Genomic DNA, 22,179 nt, shown 5'->3' with positions numbered 1-22,179 from the left:
CTTTGCTATTTTGTGGTAAAACCAAACATTTTATTGGTTGTGGAGCTACATAAGAAATCTTGTAAAACATTTATACCATGTTGTCTGAAAGAAGACCACTATTGTAAGCTCTGTTCTAGCAAGAGCAATTGAATCCTTTTACAGTAATTTGGAAAATGTGTTGAGAAGTCACCATTGAAGAGTTGATTTATACCAGCATATGTTGAGATGTTCATTATTGAAGAATTGATTTCCCTTGACTTTGGTTGAGAAGTCAGTGTTTTTTACTTTTATAAGAAAACAATGTAACTGTTTTTTGGTTTATCCAGCTTTACTTACTCTATAACCAGAATTAGGTCAACTGATAAAAAAAATGTTCACCATTAATATAATTATGCAACCTTAATGCATGATGTACATTAGAAATATTTGATTATTTTAAGACATTAAAAAAAATTGTTGAATTAAGAAAGATTTTAAAAAGTATTGTAAAAATTATAAAGCATAATATAAAAAAGTGTAAATGAAATTATAAATTCATGTTTATTTTGGTTGTCAAAATGTACATAATTGTAAAAATGAATAAATGTAATGCTACAACAAAATAATTTCAATGGGTTTTAAATCTGATGCCATACTTGCTTGGCTGTAATGCTTTGGCTGCAGTCTAAGTCAATGATTTTAGTCTATCTGAATTTCTTTAGTAATTAGTATGGAGACTTCCAATGCATTTGTTGTTATAAATTCTACAGGTATAATTTCCATATCATTGAAAAGAAAATAGAATTTGGCTAACTTCAAAAGATTTTGAGAAGGACTTCACATACAAGAAATGAATTTCTTTTTTGAAATCGTAACTAAAAAATGCACTTGAGAAATTCCTTACTTTTTAAAATAAAAATGTCTAATAAAACAGAATATAAGTGTGAAAAAATGCACAAACAGAACTTAATTATATACTATAATTATAGTATGGCCTTTGTCTCTCATACCAGTTATTTTTAAAACATTTTATGATATAAATTCTTACTTGATAGATGTTGTTGCAGCTTGCAAGATTTAAATTTATAACAAGAAAAAAAACGTCTTAAATTTGTTAAGATACCAGTAAAATAAAGTAATTTCTGCTCTGCTACCACAGTAGAGGCCCATAAAGTAGGATTTTTAGGGAAATTAATGGGAGGGACTGAAACATATGACCCCATTCTTTAACATGTAGAACTTTAGCCCCTATAATTTCTACAGTTTTTAAGCTCTACCCATTTGTTGGTTTTTCTTAGTTGCATCTTGACATATACAATAAGAGCTTATACTAATAATTTGGGTCAGAAATCACCAAATTAGCAAGCATATGATTGACAGTTTATACCACCAATACAATCAAACCATCCAAAGGATTTGACCTTTTAACCACACCTAGCAGCTAATCCAGTTTTGTTAACAATTGTTTTTGAAGTTCTCTTTTTCATCCATGTGGATCTGTCCATGTGCTGCAAAGCAAGCTATCTATATCCAACTAACGTATTTTCTTTGGCCTTCTTGAGAATGTAGTAAATAATGCTGAGCACTTAATGAGTACCTTTATTAGAGTTTTGACAGAAGACAAGCTACATTTAGGGGAAGTCCCTTGAGAGGAGAATTTGTATATTTCTGATGTGACTAGTGCTTCAGATTTTTTTTAGTTCATGCATTTTAATATTCAACATTGTTTGAAAAATTTGGCTTCTTATCCCTGCTGATGTATAGATACAGTAAAAGACATTGGGGGATAGGATAAAGTTGATTTTTTGTTTCCCTTGTTTAGGATTGGAAGCTCCTAGTGATAATATTTTCAGCTGGAGTTGTTGCAGCTGACCCTCTAATATTGTATGTGAGTTGGAAATAGGAAACAATAATTATTAACAACAGTTAAAAGTGTGATTTGATAATTTTATTTCTTTTTGTAAGTAAAATATTAGGAGTGCCTACAGCAGCTTAGTAGGCTGAGACAGCTGAATGACAGAATTCTTTTAATTTTTGTGCTTATTCTTTTAAGAACAAATTAAGGTAATTGCTGTTCACCAAATTATCTGATTGTTGAGATGTTCTCTGAGAGTTGCTGGGTCTGTCCTATGTATGGGTGATTGCATTTTTTGCTGTTACATACACACAACTGTTTCATTATTTAATGCAAGAGTTATGTTTTAGATAGTTTTAAAGTGCAAGTGTTAACTTTAGTATTTTTAAAAGTGATAATTTATCACAGGGTTGTTTATGTAACTGTGTACAAATCATGTGCTGTATAGTTCATTAGTCAGAGATTGTTATATTTTTGTATCATATTACTAGAACCTCATATTTTTCTTGTTGTTTAAGTGTGCACTATTACTTCACAGTATCTTGTAGTTTGTAGAAGTTTTAGGTCTCAGTTGGAAAATATGTATATTTGTGTGTATGATGAAGTTACTGAAAGTAAGACAATGAAAGAGATATAGTCAAATATCTCTAGACTGTGTTTGTGAATTTAGCCATAACATGTGTAGTGGTGACTTTTAAAGTTTAATAATTGCAAATTATAGTTTAATAACAGAGTATAGAAGAATAATTTAGCTTGTCATTTGGGTTCTAAAGTAACTGAATCAGCTTGTATGGACTTTTGTCATAAAAGAAAATTATTTTAAGCTTAGGATACAACTGGTGTAATTCATGGGTTAACTTAAGTGAATCTATCATTGATTGCATTGTGATAACAGAGTAGAAAAGAATGAATCATCTTGTGAATTTGGTTCTGAAGTAACTGAACCAGATTATGTGGACTCTTGATGAAAAGAAGCAATCGTGTAAAGCACTGGATACAACTGTGGTGATTAACTGTGCAATGAACATTTGTATATATGTATAATTTGTTTTAAATATCAGGTTATTCCTTAAGTAATGTCTGATTTTAGGTTCAGAAAAAGAGAAAGGATTTCAAATGTTTTTAATATTATTTAATGAATAATGTATGTTCCATTATTATTAATTACTTCATGCCAACAATTCATAAGCTTCTGAATGCCACTTCTGTAAAATTCTTGGGGTTTGGAGGAAAAAAATGTAGAGGGGTAGTTTTGACATCTTCATGTGTTCTAAGCTCTTTTCCATCAAGATAGTTCTGCAAACTTTGGAATAAATAGATGATAATCAGATGGGGCAAGGTCTTGAGAACAAGGAAGATGTGGAAGTTTTTCCCAGTCTAGCTCTGCAATCTTTTTAGATATGACACAACACCTTTACAATTGATCAATGCAGGCCTCTTTTTCTTCAGTGCAACATTCAAGCACTCAAGCTGTTGACAGTAGAAGTCTGATGTAGTCATTATGTTGAGTGGCAGCAACTCAAAGTGGATCACACCAAAAATCTCCCAACAAATGCTTAGCAAGACTTTCCTAAGGTTGACATCCATTTTGGTCTGTGCTTTAGCCAGTTTACCTACACTGAGCTATTGTCTGCAGTGCTTAACATTTTAATAAAATATCCATTTTTCATCTCTATTCAATAACCTGTCCAAAAATGGTGAGTTACGTTTACAAGAGTGCAGAGAAGTGCAAATGTTCACTCTTGCTCTGAGGTTGGCTTTTGTCAAATCATGCGGGACCCATTTTCCAAGTTTTGACACCTTTCTGAGATGTTACAGATGATGATGGACTGTTGAATGGGTTTAATTAAGCTTCTGTACTAGTTCTTCAACTGTTACAGCACAATCTTCATCAAGTGCAGCCAGCAGAGTGTCATTATTAAACTCAACAGAATAACATGAATGTGGTGCATCACTTAAGCTGTCGTCACCTGATCTGAACTTTTGAAACCAACTATGACATTTTCTTTCATTGAGAGACTCTGCACCATAAACACCTTGAATATTTTGTGTAGTTTCTGATGCACTATTTCCTTTTTCTTAACTCATAAATCATTATATACCTAATATGTTCCTCAGACACACACATCTTCATAAGAGTTTATTTGATTAATGATCTGAAAAAGTGGAATTGGGTTAGTTTCTTTTATTTGTATGAACATTTTTATACAGGTTCTACTACATATTCTAGTCATTAAAGCCTTCTACAAAGAAATGATAATGCACTTTTTGTATTAAATTTTTGGACATTACTTATGGGATGACCTGATACTTTATTGTGAAACAAGTGGAATGTTTGCTGTCCGTTTATTGCTAACAAGCCATAGACTTCTACTGTAAAGAATCCAGCTTTATAAAATCTGAAATTTGTACTGTATGAGGTAAATGATAAGTAAAAGACTTTTATAGGTAAGTAGTTATTGGCCTATCAGTTTCTTTTGAGAGCCGTCACTGTTGTTCAGGGCTTGTATCTGAGAACATGTTTGTTTTTTGCACTAGAACTTTTTCATTTCTGTCAGTATATGGTAGGATCCCAAAAATTAGCAGGTATTTTAGAGTATTACAATTGTGTAAAAACTTTTGCCATTGGGTAGAAAAGTGTTGCTTTGGCATCTTCAGGTTTCTATAGGATATTATGGGACACTGTCATACTGAAGCCCTTCTTATGTGTCATTGTTTTAGAAGTGTAAAAGATGTAGTATATGTATGGCGTTTTTGGCTAGGATTGAAAAATTAAATAATGTGGTTCTACTATTATAATACATCTATTGCTTTATATGGTAACAAAGGGAATGGGACATATTTCTAACATGTATGATTTGACAACTTTAAAATCACATTGGAGCATTCAAATCAGTGTAAATGAGATTATGAACCATATGGCTAGTCAGTAATCTAGTGGTATGTTATCTTTCACCTCTGATCTGATTTTCCCAAGCGAATAGGTGTTTCTAGACTTTCAAGTGAAAAAATTGTTTGTGTAGGATCTTTGTACTGGACACTATTTTAGATAAAATGGACCTCTTGTCACAAGGAGAGTCACATTTTTCAATACCTACCATCCACTATATATTCTAAATAAAGTTCTTAAGATTAGGGAATTATACAGGGTGTTTGGAAAGTCACTATGCACTTGTATATTTATTAACGGACAAAACTGCACAGTTACTTTCTGAACATCCTGTAGTACTCTGAAATATCAAACTCTCAAAATGCTCTTGTTCTGGGTTTTCCTTTTTGAGTCATTTTTATATTTAGTCAATATCATTAATGTTGACCAGCAAATGTTTATATTGATAGTAATGCAAAGGCTTTTATATGGTCCTTTAGATGCTGGTAAGGGTTCAGTCTGGTAAAGATTGAGTATTTTCATGTAGAAAATGTACATAATTAAGTGGAAAATTGCATACTGTTGTTTGAGACATACTGGTTTGTTGCAACATATGCTGAATGAGGTTATGAACCTTGTTGCTTTCTTTTGAAACTGTTGAGTCTTTAGTTATTATTCATTTAGGGAGATTTAGTTTACATTGGTACTTTATTTTACTACTACTTTTTTTTCTGTGTGTAAGGTTTAAGATTGTACTATATTAAACTGTTCATGACCTTTCCAGAACAGTTTCCACTACCACACTCAAATGTCAGTGTGAGTATTTTGTGTTTACCTCTATATTTTTGTCTTTTGTATGAAGGTATTATGCTCCTATTATTTAATGGATTACATCAAGTGTACATGCAGCAAAGTTTACAATTGTTTTTTTATATACAAATAATCTCACATTTCTATATTCAATGTTTTGTAAGTTTTGAACTGCTTGGGAAAGAAATATTTTTCCTTCTGCTTTTCCTCATTGGTTAAGATCTGGGATTGCAAAGATCCAACATGATGGGCAACAAGTGCTTGTGGTTTTATAAAACTGAAATTAAGGTGATCGTCATTATTATTGTAAAGAGTTTTTTCTTTTATCTATTTTAAATATTATGAATTTCAGTTAACCCTTTTGTGTTGGATAGGTCAAAATATGTAGTCACAATCTTAAATTACAGTTGTGACATTTGCTTTCTATGTCTCACCATCTTCTCTAATTCATTTATAACTCTGCCAAGAAATAAAAATTACTCATTATAACAGAGTTGTTATTGAGCTGAAACATAATTTTTACAACCTTCGATGTTGTCTGTTTATAGAGACATAAACTATCAAACCTGATCCACTTACCAAACCCACTTGTCAGATCCTCTCTTTTACAAATTACCAATTCAGCCTATCAAATGATGCATTATGTTATGTTGTTTTTAATATAGGATATTATCTGTTTTGTCATTCTGTGTCGACTTTGTTCTAATGAGAATCACACTGATAAGCTTTGCTGATTTTTTGAAGGCCCTTATGCCAATGCTAGAAAGCCAGAAATATTGCATTTGCTATAGTGCACTGTTTATATTATTTATGTTAGTGTTCTGTGTTCTTTGGTCATTATTTACTTAACAAAAAAATTAGTGTAGTAGTATGCTGTTAATATAAAAAAAAGTTGGTTGAAGTTTCATTAAGAGTAAATAGCCAAAAAAGAAGACTCAAGGAAATACTATATTTTTATCATGAATTTTCTTTATTATTATAAAAAGTAACTAAAATGTAAAAGTCAGGATCTTGTTATGTTTGATAAAGTAAGATAATGAGGTATGCAGCCTGTACATTGCAATACACTACATTCAATACAGTAACTTGAGCTATGCATTCACAAAGTAATTTTCAATTTTTGAAGTGGATTATGAAACAGGTTCAGGGGTCAATAAAATATAAATGAATGTATACTGTTATGAGCTTTGTGCTATTTAGGATAAATAAATGTGAATTTCCTATTACAATTTGCAAGCATTCTGGAAAGATAAAAGGGTAATTTAGATTTATTTCTGGTTCTTTCATTGTGGTGTTGAAGTTGGGTATAGAACTAGGGAATTAAAAAAATAAGAGATACAGTCAGTACAAAGTCTTTTTGAAAAAAGTTTATTTAGGATTTTCCACATTGTGTAAATGAAATTCCAGAACTTTAACCTAAAGAAAAGCATTTTTAATTTTAACATGAAAATCAGTTAAGACTCAGCAGTCAACACTTTGACTTCATATATTTACAGATAAATGTTTAACCAAAGTACTTAATTGAAAATTCAGATTTTTTTTTTATGCATAAAAGAATTCTAATGTTTATTGAAAGCTTGCCATATTTCATGAATATACATTAAATACTTTCATCATAGTTATAGTATGCATACCTTTATGGTGGTACTAGGTTGTGTAAAATACATGAGGCCTTTGCAAAAGTGGTAATTTTTTTATTGTTTTATCACATTTATTTGTAGTTATTTTCTTTAAAAGTTTTTTTGTTTTTTACCGAAGACAATGGGCTTAATTTGTTTAAATTTCATATCTTTAATCTAAAATGTTATCACTTTGCACTGAATTAGTGGTTTTTATTGCATAACTTATCTTTATGTAGCTACTAATGCATTTATTTTTCTTTACATTTTTTACAGGTGAAAGTAATTGTCCCAAAAAGCCAGATGAGTCAGTCAGTGTTTGCCATGGAATCTTGTGTAAAAATCCTTGAATACTATGAAAGGTTTTTCGACATCCCTTATCCTTTGACAAAGCTTGGTAGGTTTATTTTATATCAAACTTGTGCTATAAAATGTTTTAACAAAAACTTGTGTTGCGATGCATTTTCACTATTTGGAAATGAATCCTGAAATGTAATGCTGCAAATTGTAATATCCAGAACTAAAGGTTAAAATTCAGCATTTAATTTATATAAATTATCCATTAGATTGGTCAAACAATTTTGACAGTCATGACATAAAAACCTCCATATTTTAGTCAGTTATGGTTTTCCATTTTCCTAGAATGTTGATTACTCTAACTACATTTTTAATGAAAGGAAAACATTGAGATCAAGTTCATAACAAATTAAATAAAAACATTCTCATTTGTATGTGTGTGTGTTACAAAGTATCTGATTTCAACTTGTAATGGTAGACCTCATTTGGTAAGTTGTTTATTTAATTTAGAAATGACAGTTTTAATAATTTAAATTTTTTACATAGCAGAATTTCTCTTTAATCCTGTCCCTCTCCTGTGTATCACATGATTCACAGAACATAATGTTAATTGCACTGAGTATCATATATGATACAAAGCAATAATTATTTGATGATTATAATAAATGTGGCAATAGAAACTAGTTGTTTGGTTTAATTTGTGATATTAGAAGATAGCTTCATATAAAGTTACTTTAATTTTCCAACAAGTAAGTAATATTTATAAAAAACAACTTAGTTTTTCTTTCAAGTACAAACTTTCAGCTCATAGGTATGTCATTTCTTTACTGATTCAAGATGCAATTACAGTTTTGAACTCAGGAGGTCAAATCCTTTTGATTGATGTATTTGACTGTGCCCAAGGTCCCAGATTAATTTACTATAATCATACCCAAAGGAAATTCAATCTGAAAGTAGACTGGTAGAGATGCTGATTAAATGAATTGGGTATACATGTGCTGGTGCTCAAAAATATACCTAATAAAAAGACAAAATAGTTCTTCTACATTGATTTAGTCTCATACTGCATAAAAGAATTTTGAGTGTTTTGGCTGTTGAGGATTCCCTTTATTTAATCACCTTTTCCTGGTATTTTGGACATTTTGTTGAGGATTAATGTTCATTAAATAGAATAGCTTTTAAACTGAAAAAAAAATTACCAAAATATCAAAAACATATAAAAAGATTTTTTATGAAAAAACTTCAAATATTACTTCCTATAACGTATTGCAGTATTCAAAGCCTTGGTGTAGTGCTGCTATAAATAGTTTGCCTTATGTAGCAGTGCTATGTTTCTTGGAGCAACTAATGGATTGACTGTGCATTTGAAAATTTGTACTGATTGAAAGTACTGTTGCTACATTTTTATTATAAAGTATAAATTATACTAATTTGTATATGATTATATTTTATATAATTATACAGTTAAATAGTTTTGTGTATATGTATGTATGTACACGTATTGTTTTAGACTTATACTTACCTATGCTATTTGACTTGTTCAGCTCATCTAATGTATAGTGATGGCTTGCTTGCTATATGTATAAAGCATCCTTTGCATTTGTTTATAATATTGTTACATTTAATATTTTCTGCTTATATCTTCAATTTAATCTTAATTTAGAATATTTATTAATTTATTTTTATGCAAAAATTTAGTTTAAAAGTATTGCAAAATGTTTTATTACACTTGAACTCCATATTTCTAGCAGAAAGATTTTTGCTGAATTAATAATACAGCATGTTTAGAGGAAGCAACTTGTTTATATTTGATGTTAGTTAATTACTTAAGAAAATCTTAGATGTGTATATTATTATATATGTGCATGTATGCAGGGTGTGGTGACCAAACCCCCTATTTTTATGGTGTAAAAAAAGAATTATGCATATAGTTATACTATAAATGTTTATGGTATTTAACATTTTCCATATAGTCTGTATTCTTATGATGAAACATTAGCATTTTTGGTTTGAAATAGTAGCATGCTAAGGCTTCTGTTGACACTTTGTAATTGGAATCCTGAAACTGTAGTGTTACTGTCAAGTTTTTAGGGTGGATTCTTCACAGTATATGTCTTTGACTTGTTAAGAATAAATACGAACAATAACCAAACAGCAACATATTGAACTTGTTTTAAAGTAACATATTAAAACAAGTTAAATGTATATACAAATGTTTGTTACATTGGTGGTTATCACAATTATATCCAGAACTTTAAATAATTTTCTCTTTTTTGTTTCTTTTTTTGTTAAAACTTGCTTCTATGTATCAAATGTCTTTATTTTACTGGAACTAGGTCACATTGCCACTAGGTTCATATTCATATGAACATTCAGCACCTGCTGAAGAAAAAGAGAGCTTTAGCTTTAATACATAATCATTATGACACTGACACTACTATCAACATTGTAACTGTATGTAAATTATTTATAGGAAATCATTCTAAAAGAATGAAGCATACTAACACATATTTCATTGGTGCATACATGTATGAACATAAGTAGCTAGTGATTGAAATATCTAATATACCATTGTTATGCAGAGATCTTTAAATTAGTAATATTTTTCAACAGTTAATAACTACTCTGCATGTAGGTAATAGTACTTTACTGTAATAAAATGTACATAATTATACTAATTTATGTCTAGATTCTTATTAACTGTTAAAACATGATGATTTGTTGACTTTTATGGATTTTATGTGAATTGTTAAGCAGTTGTTTAAGCCATATTTCATGCAAAATTGCTCTCAGATTAAAATCTTATAACATAACACCTATTTCTTATAAATTTTCAAGGGGTCATACCCTCAGACCCCTGCAGTGTGAGGGTACTTTGCATGCTTATTGTGTTTTGCACAATATATGTTGGCCTTTGATCTCATAAATTAGAACCCCATTTTCACACATTTTGTATATGGGCCTGATATATAATATAAATTATGACATATTATATATTATTATTACTAATAAAATAATGAATACTTAAGCTATATATATATATATATATTTACAATATATAATAGTATAATTTTGTATTTTGTATACTATATTTTATATAATTATATTTACACTATATTTTGCTTACAATAAGTAATCAAATGGGTTGTGTAATGTAGTTCTTATTGTGAACTTGATGTATCAAGTTTAACTTTTTTCTCTGTGGCAAGCAGATGTCACTTTTTCCTTATTTCTGTTTGTCATTCTCTCAAAGCAATATTTAGTGTGAAGTGACATTGCCAGAAACTTCAGCTAAATGAAATAGAATCTGATAAAGAAGACTGGTTCTGTTACAGAAACTTTTAACAATATGTCTAATCATGGAAGCAACCATTCTTGGCCCTACATAAAAGACTATTTTGAATTTGTTGGAAGTGAAAGTGCAAATGGATCCCAATTTCAAAGTGTTTTGTTACAGTGTAAGTTGTTTACCCAAGGATAATATTTATAGTGCCAGTAAAAAAAAACACTTTTTAATCTAAAAAAAAACACAGTAGTTACAAACACTTCCATAACCTTAATGATTTTGAATTGTGCATCAAGAGAAGAACAGAGGTAAATGGGTCAAGCAAATGGTCAGTTGAAAGCAGCAGAGACTGGAACTTGTAATTTTAGTAAGAGAACACTGGAAAAAATGAAGCGGAACACCTGACTGTTGGAGTCTTCATTGCTACTAGTGCCTGAATGGTTAACCAATGGAAAATAGATGCACTTGCAACTGATTTGGTCATTGAGGAAATTGATTACTTCAAATTTGTTGAATTGCAAGTTTTGAGAAATCTTATTCAGACATTACAGCTAAATAAAACAGTCTACAATAAGGAAAGCATTAACATGCTCATTTAATGATAAATTTGCCCAAAAAAAGAGTTGAACTGAAAGACAGTATTATCACAGTGGAGTTGCTTATGACAACAACAGATGAATTGTAATAAACTGTTAAAATTTTTCATTTTATAGATAATAAAAATTATTTTTGTTTCTGAAATTTAAAACATTCTAATAATTGAATGAGACTTGAAATAAGTTTCAGCTTATCATTTGTAGTGAATGGATAGGATGTACCATTTTGCATTCACTAGTTTAGTTTTTACAGATTCATTCTGTTTTTGACTGTGCAATGGAATGACCAAGAAAGCCTGAAAGGGGAATGTGCAATGCTTGTTTCCCACTGTTTCATTGGCCTTCACATCTTTGACTTTATTACCAAGGAACTGGAAGCAGTTTACATCAAATATTGCATTTAAAACAAAATTACCAAGACCACTACTGAGAATGGATCCAACTTTGAGAAGGCATTCAGGTTAGTTACAGTATTTTTAAAGTATCTTTTGTTTCTAGGTACATTTTATATCAATGAATAATGTATATATTATATATTAATCTTAAGCTATACAAATATAATAAAACATTTTTAAATTTTGTAAAGACAAGTAGGGGTTTGATACATACATGAAGTATCTAGCTATAGTAATATAAAAAGTTTTAATGCTACAAAAACTATTGGAACAAAGAAGTCAAAACAACAAAACTGAATTACTTAAAATGTTTTGTTTATTTGTTAGCAGATCACTGTAATGATGTTAATCTAAGCCAAAGTACAGATAATAGAAAAGATTAGTTATGAGGTGTGTCAGTTTTTTCTGTGTACTTGTCTGGAAAAGTCATTTACTTACTTTGATGAAAATTTGTTGAAATGCTGAAATTTTGTTCAATAATCCATAAATACTTACATAGCAGTTTAGGCATCTTTAAGTGCAATAAGCCAGAATTTTGCTCAGTCAATACTGCAAAATAGTTATTGTTAATATTCAGATGTTTTAAAGATCTCAACATGGGCTCAGTTGATTTGATCTACCACATAATTTCTTTGTACTCATTTAAAGTATTTATATTTTTGATACTACTAATTTTTGATATAATGTGTACATCTTCATGAAATATGGTACACTTTGAGTAAATATTATAAGTTTTCGCATACAAAATTCATATTTTTTAATGAAATTTTTTTAATAAACTAAAATAATACATCATTTTATAGGTGAAATCCTTGGCTTTCTGTTTGTTATGTAATTTAGAATTAGGTGTAAGAGATAACTGTTAACAAATCCTAAGAGAAAGGATGCAACAGATAGGTGTGGCAAGATGGGTCTGATTTTTTTATTTGATAGCTCTGTAACCAATCAAAATTAAAGGCTAAAAATTAGTAATGTTTGAGCAATGATGATTTGAGAGTGAGTAGTTTTCATTACATTTTATACTTGATGGAGGGGAAATTCAGGATTTTTTGAAATATTGCCTTATAAAATTAAGAACTCAAATCTTGTATACCTTTAAAACATGGATTATTAGCTGTGATTTGTGCTATACTGATTGGTATAACATAGACAAAAAGTAGTTTAATAAAATTTTGATTGTAAGTCACTAAAACCTCGTGACTTGCATAGTAAATAATGCATGGGCAGATAAAATTAAAGAATAGATAAAGTTCAAACAAAGGCATGAAAATGTTTTGCAGGTTGAGGCTAGTGTATTCTTTTGTCACATTTTGGTGATTGTACTTTTTCTGTCTATGTTCCTAAGTTTTGGAATACTCTCATTGTTGAACTGCAACATGTCAAGTATATCAGGTCTATTAAAATAATTTTGAAGTTGCATCTTTTTCATTTGGCTTTCATTTAATGTACAGACTACTCAATGATAAGTGCTTTGAATAATGGGTAGTGGTTAGAGGAGTGCTGTATTTGAAATTGAGATATTAATACTATAAATTAATATTATAACATACCAATACAGCAGTATCATATCAAGATGGTACTATTAAACAAGCTACACATAATATATACATCTCTTCTTATATTTTATTATTTGTTTTTGCAGAATCTTCTCTACTAAATCAAGGGCTAAACCTTTAAGTAGTGATGCAGGTGATTCCAAATCATAGCGAAGTATACTTGAGTCAACTGATAAAGAATAATAAAATGAGATGAATTACCACAGAATGTAGTAGTGAGAGAGAATCTAGTGAGATCCACCTTAATCCCGAGAATCTTTGACATGTGACACGTACATCCAGTTTACTAGAAACTAGTGATGTAGAAAAAGGTTTTGAATGATTATATATTCCAGAAGGTGTTTTGATCTACATTTGTGAAGGCACAGATGTTTTGTACCAAACAGACTCTCAGCAGCTGACCTTATACAACAATGGACAAACATTTTATTGTTTCATGCACTACACAGCAGAATTTCATGTACAGTGTCTTCATTAATATGGAGAACTTTATGGAAAATGATGGTTCTATCAATAAATTGTGTAATGAGGTGGACACTGCTTATTTCAATCTTTTTGATGAAAATTTCATCAAATAATACGTAAGCATTGTGTGTGACCTGTGGCACAAAGGTTGGATATACTTCAAAATTAAAATAAGAACTATGTTGGATTATATCTGCCAATACCTACTACACAGCTGACAAATCTGAAAGATCACTGTGGTAAAGCAGCACTCTAAACTTGTAATCCACTTGTTAAGGCTTTGATTTTAGGAATTAAGAAGTGCTTTGAAGCTGACTTTTCTAATGAGGAGCACAGCTTCTTGTAATCCATGGTGTGAACTAATTTGTTCTACTTTAAAAGATATATAATCAAGCTTGATCCCTTACTAATTTTTATATCTCTCTTCATTTACTTCAAAAGCCTGTTCTATCTAGTGCAACTGTAAAGTGCATTATTGGCTCATTTTTTATTATTATTATTATTACTGTCATCATATTTAATATTTTACATTATATTCTGTAACTTCTAACACTGAATGTATTGAAGGCTGTATAATTATTAATTGCTTTCCTCTCATCATTCACAAACATGGATAAGGTGTTCAGAGAAGTTTATATTATTTTAATGTGACAATAAATATTACTACTTATCCATAAATTTTAAGTTTTTCATTTTTACATCATACACTGACAAAAAAAATTAATGTGAAAAACATCAGTTTCAAAAGTAGTGGTAGCATTATCACTGCCAAATTTTTTAATGTAGTGATAATGGTGCTCGATTGAAGAGATAGTGTGAGCAGCTATGGCCGTAATTTATATTTTTCACTAAAGATAACATTGAATCATGACTCATTGAGGAGAGGTACAGCAATTATAAGGTTAATAATTATTTTCCACAGCATATCATATTTCATACTACTTGTTATCAAGTGCTTGAACTTAATGGGATAATTCATTATAGCCATATATTTGCACAGTGTAACTTTGCCCTTCAAATCATGGTTTACAGTACTTAGTAACTTAAACATGCCTACAGCAGCACTACCTCGCGGAACCATAAGAAACAAACAAACTGGTGATATGGGAGCATTAATGAGAAGGCAAAAAGTATTATAAATAAACTGTTGCCATGGGCAGGACATAGGAAGTTTTAAAAACAAAGCTTTTTATGTTAGAAATCTAAAAATTGATACTTAATTTTGAAAAGTTTGATAAAATTACAACATTAGCACTGGATGAGTTTTCATCACATTTCATATAGTGATGACTATCTCCTTAATTTCTTATAATAAAACCTATCAAAAAGCTACACACAATCTCAAAATATCCACTAGCTCTTATCCTTCCTTACATTAGCAAACAAAGTTTTAAACTGAAATATCAAATTAAAAAATAATCAAAACATATTACCTTCAAATTAAGCTACGTTTAACACTTACATCAACATTTAGAATTAAAAATATGTTTAAAACCAGAGACACACTACTATGTGCTTGTAGGTCTTACATAAATACACTTGTGGTAACTGTAAAGCTATCTATATTAGTAAAACTACACACAACCTATTCGAGCACACAAGTTAATGGGAATTTCATGAAGAATTGGATGTAAACTAAGTAAACCACCCAAGTCTTGTATTCATTTGCACAGTGAGAATGATAACCACCTTGTATTACTAGAAAACTTTAAAAAATTATTTCTGGCTCTGGAACCACAGATTACAAACTTTTTATTAAATAAAACCTCTTTGTTTTTAATGATCACCCAACACTAAATAATAACATTAACTCCTCTTTGTTGTCATTAAAGTAAGCAAATCCAGATTATCAGTATTTTTATTTGATATTTGTTATTTTAAAATGTTTATACTTATATTTAAGCATTTCTCTTTAATAGTTTTTTCATAAAGATGTTATTTATTGTACATTTCATTACACTGTTACCATTTAAATCTGTTCTTTGTAAATTTCTGAATAAATACAAAAACGTGTTCAATACTTTTGTTGTATTTTGCAGTTTGAATATTTTGTTAAAATTACTTTTTGTTTTATCAAATGTTTAATGGATTAAAGATGAGATGAGCTAGTCTGTACTATACTTGTGCCAATCCTTATTATATTTAGTTGCTTTGGGCTAGAATAATTACTCTATCATTAATCAGTCTTATCTGCTGTTTGACTACAGAAATTTGGAAATAGAATGTTATATTCTTAGGTGTGTCATCTGTTTGAAGTTCATCTGTGAAAGATGTATAATAATACTATGGTAAACACAATAAAAGGTGTACCATTTTTCAAAGAAAAGTTGTGAATAACATAAAATTTAAATTTGATTGACCAGAATTTCCAAATAAATTTATTTTTTATAATACTTTTTAAAAAAAATGTTATAAATTATTATTTTAGGGGTGGCAAATTATTTTTAGTTTTCCATAAATATTTTTAACATTTAATATGAAGAAGCAACTGATAAATGTAATTTGTGATGATGAGAAACCCACTTGAAGTATAAATGTATCCCAGGATGGCTGGTATGAGTATTAACACTTTTATTAATAAAGCAGAGAACAACATTTTGACCTACTTAGGTCATCTCCATGTTAACAACATGTTTGCAGCTGACCAATGCCAGGCACTTGTCTCAGGGATAAGAGTGTAAATGGATATGGGATTGTAGGGGGCATTGCAGTTAAATGTTAGGTTATTAATTAGGATAGGTATAAAGGTCTTTCTTCGTATTGGTTTAATTTTAGTTTCAGTTGTTGTATAAGTAGGGCTTCTTTAATTTTACCTTTGTTTATATTTATTTTCCTACTTAGTATTTGGGTATTTGCTAGAGTTGTTTTGTGTTTATTTGATTTGCAGCATTCAACAACATGTGAAGGTGTTTTGTTTGTGTGTGTTATTTGAATATGGTTTTAATTTTTCTGCTTGTTTCTCTAATATAGAAGTCATGGCAGTTCTTACATTTTATTATACAAATAATGTTGGTATTGTGTTTGTCAGTGTAGTTTTTATGTAATGTGGACTTTACTTTTGTACCTGGTTTTTGAATAAATTTGGTGTTTACTGGAATGTTGTTTTAAATTTTTCCAAATTTTGGCTGTTTTTTTTGCTGATATTGGGAATAAATGGTATGCACAGTGTAAAGATTTGTGGTTTATAGTTTCTTGGGATTTGTTGTTTATTTGTTGTTGATCTATGTGTGTGTGTAACTTTTTCAGTGGTTTTTGGAGGAAATTTGTTAATGTTGATGAAGTGTTGTTTTATTTTGTTGATTTCATCCTTAATTTTATCAGGTGAACACAGTTTTGTGGCTGTGTGTATTTGGTCTCTAATATGTTGAGTTTTTGTTTTGTTTCATGTGCTGAATCACAGGGAATGTATAATCCAGTGTGGGTGATTTTTCTGTGGATTTTTGTTTTGATTTGTGCATTGGTTCTTGTGATCTTGAGGTTGAGAAATGCTATTTGCTTAGTTTTTTATGTTCATAGGTGAACTTAATGTTGGGGTGCGTGGAGTTAACGTGGTTGGAAAAAACTGTGTTCTGTAGATGTGAATCTAGCAATTGTATCGTAAACATATCTGTACCAGTATAGTAGTGGGTATAAGAGTGAATTGCTTACTTGATATTCTGTCTGTGACATGAAAATATTGGCTAGAACTGGTGATATGGAATTGTCTGTACATAAGCCAGTTATTTGTAGGTACTTTTTAGTAAAACTGTTAATACCTGTACTAGCCATTCTGAGATACATTAATAAATGCCATTTTTAGCTATAGAGCTGAAACTGAAAAAAAAAATGCAGACAAGTGTCTTTTATAAAATATTTGATTTGAGTGTAAAAGGTATAGTTACTAGTTACAATTATTCTTTTTTACAAGGAAATTGTACATGTTTTGACCAAATACCAATATAATTGTACTGGCATTCCTGTCATGATATGTGAGAAATATGAAAGATCTTTTCATTCATTATAAAACATTCTAACAAAAATGTAAAATTTCTATTCATCCAACAAAATACCAAATTTTCAGGGACAAATTTGAAGCAGCAGTGTCAGAGGTTTTTTAACATTGATTGTGGACATGTGTTACTGAAAAATCTTTAATAAAACAAAGTAAAGATAGGAAAAAATTAGAAATGAAAGACACTATCAATTGATGGTTTAAGCTAGCATTAAAGAACAATAAATTTGTTATCTCTCTCTAGCTGTATAGCAAATAAGTCTATTTTTCTATCAGATATGGCTGCTATACCCGATTTTTCGGCTGGAGCTATGGAAAACTGGGGACTTGTGACCTACAGAATGAATGCCATACTGCATGATTCAGAGGAGTCTTCTTCAGAAAGCCAAGAGTGGGTGGCAATTGTTATTGCACATGAATTAGCTCATCAGGTAAGAAATAATAGGCATAAATATATGAATTTTCAAAGTTAAATTTTTTATATACAGATCAGGATTATGATTGTAATTTAATGGACTATTTTTTATTTTTTTGTATGTATTATATTGCAAAATGATTGTATTTGTATTATACTACCTTAAGAATGCTATATTGGGTGATGTTTTAAGGGATCTAATTATTATTTATTATGGGCTTTTTTAAACTTATGCTATCTTCAGATGGGAGAATTATTCACGTACAAAGTATGCTGTTAAAGTGCTTATTGCAAACATTTTGTGATGTTATGGAAAGCTTCCCAACAAAATTATATAAAGTTTTTTTTATACATAATTATGACAGTTTCATTGATACGTTAGTACAGGGGCATTAAGAGCTATATATATTATACTCAGTAATAAAGCCGGGTGTGATGATTGAGCCATCAAAAACGCAAACATTAGTGCAGGTACCAGGTGCATCTGTAGTTGATATGTAGAAACATGCAATATTTTAAATTAACTGGAACCAAAATCCTACATGGCCAGTCATAGCAGAAGCATAAATTGAGCTAATTCTAGATATAATGGCAAAGAAATTTCTGGCAGCAATATTCTTTTGATGTATTAAATCTTGCACTCTAAGCACATATATGGAAGTTGACTTGCAGGTACTAAACATGAAATAATACGTCTTTTAAATGTAACAGCACTAGGTATTGGTAAGCTTAAACACACTACAGTGTAAATATACAAAACATTAGTCTGTTTCATATAAAATATGTTAAATTTAGCTTTGCTTATGTTAGTTGATCTGGTTTTTTGCTTTAATTTTGCAGATGAGTACACAGCTATTCACAAAATTTGTGATAGTAGTTGAAATATATTTCTTTATAATGTAAAACCTAGAAAAAATATTCCCAGTGTATTTCAGAACAATAACAACACTATGCAACATAAATTTTGTTCCTGGTTAGAATGTGTTATTTCTTAATTGCTTATGTTGTAAAAGTACAGAAAATGGCCATCATTCCCTTCAAACTTTGCTTTTGTGACCTGGATAGTGAAATTTAGAAATTAACCTATTTTCTATGTAAAAACAGGTAAATTTGCACATTTTCATTTACATAAGGTCTGAATAAAACAACATATGAATCAAAATTTACATGTATTTATACTAAAGTTATACAAAAATGAAAAAAATGTTCAGAAGTAAGTAGTTTTTTGAGATGGCTGCTTTCTCTCTGGCAGAGTTGGTACAGGGAGCTCAGGGCACTGGGGTGATGGATGATGGAAGGTCCAGATACATTCTTGCCAGCCCGACGTTTGAAAAGCTCCACCATGCAGAAGTAGCAATTGCTTTGAGTGGTCAGTGTGTTCATGCCAAATTCTTGGAATAGCCAACTTCATGGCTTTCTTTCCCTCTCTGTACCATCCTGCAAAAGAGCAAAATAAAATTGTTATTATAAAGAATAAATTTATTTCATCCACAATTGTGTAAGAGGTTCATGCAAAATATTTTTGTGTGGTATTTTTTTATACTATTGGAAATTAAAAAAGATATTTAAATTTTAAAAGGTCTAAAATTTGTATAATATAAAATCTTACTATTCAAGCAAGCAAAAATTATCCGTCTTATCTCCTAGAGTTTTTTTGCAGAGCTTGCAGGTAAAATGAGGTGTCCAGGGTTTGTCTTGATCCCCAGGCATGCCGAAATATGCCTTGTAGGCTTCACACATTTTAACAGATGCTGTCATAGAGTACATTTTCACTCTTGTCTTGATAAATTGGCCACATACATAGGAGAATGCATCTGGAGAATGCTTGCAGCTTCTTGATGCCATCTATGATAAAATCAAATAGGTCTATGTGTTCACTTAAGCAGCTAGAACTAAACAGAAGTGGTGAGTCCCTGTATATATATCACTATAGAAAGTTCTAGAAAATTCTCGAAAGTTTTACAACATTCCAGAAACTTTTTGTAAGCTCCACAACATTCTAGAAAGTTCTTGTAAGTTTGAAAAATTTTCTATGAGCTACTCAACACTGAATCTACCTGAAATGTTCTGGAAAATAGGTAAATTTGAAAATTTCTTTACTCAGGTCACAGAAGCAAAGTTTGAAGATAAAAATAGGTCTTTTCCATTTACATTAGGTATAAGCAGTTGGGAAATTACACTTTCTGCCCAGGAACAAGTAAAAGTAAAAATTTTGTTACATAGTGTAATTTGTGAATTGAAATTTTCATATGTACTGATTAGCCTCAGACTAAAGCTGGTGAAAAAAACCTGAGGAATAAAGAAGTGGGTATAGATGTCTAAAACGTTGTTGAATTTACTAAGTGTATGCTAGAATGATTATTGTGGATCAAGGCTTACATTCTGCGAAGGTAATATTTTTCATTTTCTTGCCAGAAATTGATTTTTTTTCTGTGGTGTTTACTATTTTAAAACATAGAAAACAAATATAGAATCCAGAAAACTCTTTTTACTTGCATCTACAAAATGTAAAGGTGTTGTGATAAATGCAGTTGATGTGGATGTGACAAAGATGGGATGTCTATTGAAAAAAGTTTTTAAGGAAAGGAAGGCAAAGAGTTATTCCAAACTACATAGAGGCCATTTTGTATGACTGCTTTTATTTAAGTATTTCTGTTTATTATTTGGCCTGAAATTTCTGGCAAAGTTTACACTGAAAATTTGTGATTGACCTTTGACAAAAATAGGTTAACTTGATAATCAGTTGGAAGTTGTATGAATTTCATTTTTGTGCTGGTTTTGAATGTGTGTAAATAATACGACAATCAAAAGTGAAAAAAGTTATACTATTAAATATAACAATGTGAAAATGTATCATCCAATTTGAGCAAGTTGTCTGGTTAAATTAAAAATTCAGGATTAATAAAAGTTAGATTTCTAACACTTAAAATCCTTTTAAAAGGTGTCCTCACCAAGACATAAGGAATTTTTTTATTTTGGGGAATACTTTGCAAAAGGTTTGTTTGAGATGTTTTATTTAATCTGTCCAGTAACATGAAATATAGTTCTGAAGTGTAATTACTGTCTTGATTGTCATTTGTATGCCATTGATACTTATTTTATTGCATTGTATCAAAGGAATGTTGTTGTGATCAAGTGATGCTCTGAGTTGCTCTTCTGAAAAGTCACAAGTTTATTTGGTTTTAAACGCTACCAAATTTATTTTTCTAGTGGTTTGGAAACTTGGTTACAATGAAATGGTGGAATGATCTCTGGCTTAATGAAGGTTTTGCCACTTATGTTGAATTCATAGGAGCTGACTTTCTGAAGCCTGATTGGCAAGTGGTGGGTGTCAGTTTCATGCTTGTACTTTATTGTCATATACATTTGCATTTGCTCTCTGCTTTGAGTGGCTGATACACTGAAATATATTAAATAATGTACAATAATAATTTTTTTCTCAATATTTATTCGGATTATGTGCCTAAAGATATACCATGTTAGGTGTATATCAATCATTTTTTCTTCAAAGATATTTTTAAAGAACAATGAAGTGTTAAAAGTACCATTATTAAATAAAAAAAATAAATTTGAATACAGTTCTGAACTATTTGTTTGTATCAGGTCATCCCATAAGTAATGTCCAAAAATTTAATACAAAAAGTGCATTATCATTTCTTTGTAGAAGGCTTTAATGACTAGAATATGTAGTAGGACATGTATAAAAATGTTCATACAAATAAAAGAAACTAACCCAATTCCACTTTTTCAGATCATTAATCAAATAAACTCTTATGAAGATGTGTGTGTCTGAGGAACATATTAGGTATATAATGATTTACGAGTTAAGAAAAAGGAAATAGTGCATCAGAAACTACACAAAATATTCAAGATGTTTTATGGTGCAGAGTCTCTCTATGAAAGAAAATGTTGAAGTTCAGGTCGTCTTATCGAGTTTAATGATGACACTCTGCTGGCTGCACTTGATGAAGATTGTGCTGTAACAGTTGAAGAACTAGCACAGAAACTTACATAAACCCATTCAACAGTTCACCATCATCTAAAACAGCTGGAAAGGGTGTCAA

The 22,179-nt window shown here is 30.1% G+C and overlaps 1 protein-coding gene across 3 annotated transcripts in view; it reads left to right on the top strand.

Moving 5' to 3' along the window:
- The window catches only part of LOC143255312 (endoplasmic reticulum aminopeptidase 2-like), a 120,711-nt gene that overhangs the window by 30,136 nt on the left and 68,396 nt on the right, over positions 1 to 22,179 (top strand). For all 3 annotated transcript variants that reach the window (XM_076510773.1, XM_076510774.1, XM_076510775.1), the window contains exons 4-6: positions 7,391 to 7,511; positions 17,977 to 18,131; positions 21,326 to 21,439. In XM_076510773.1, the coding sequence (XP_076366888.1) occupies positions 7,391 to 7,511; positions 17,977 to 18,131; positions 21,326 to 21,439 (390 nt within the window). The remainder of the gene's footprint in view (positions 1 to 7,390; positions 7,512 to 17,976; positions 18,132 to 21,325; positions 21,440 to 22,179) is intronic.

The sequence above is a fragment of the Tachypleus tridentatus genome, chromosome 7, assembly GCF_004210375.1.
Source record: "Tachypleus tridentatus isolate NWPU-2018 chromosome 7, ASM421037v1, whole genome shotgun sequence".
Taxonomy (NCBI): domain Eukaryota; kingdom Metazoa; phylum Arthropoda; class Merostomata; order Xiphosura; family Limulidae; genus Tachypleus; species Tachypleus tridentatus.
Note: the sequence above shows the minus strand (reverse complement) of the source record. Positions and strands in the feature narration are given on the sequence as shown.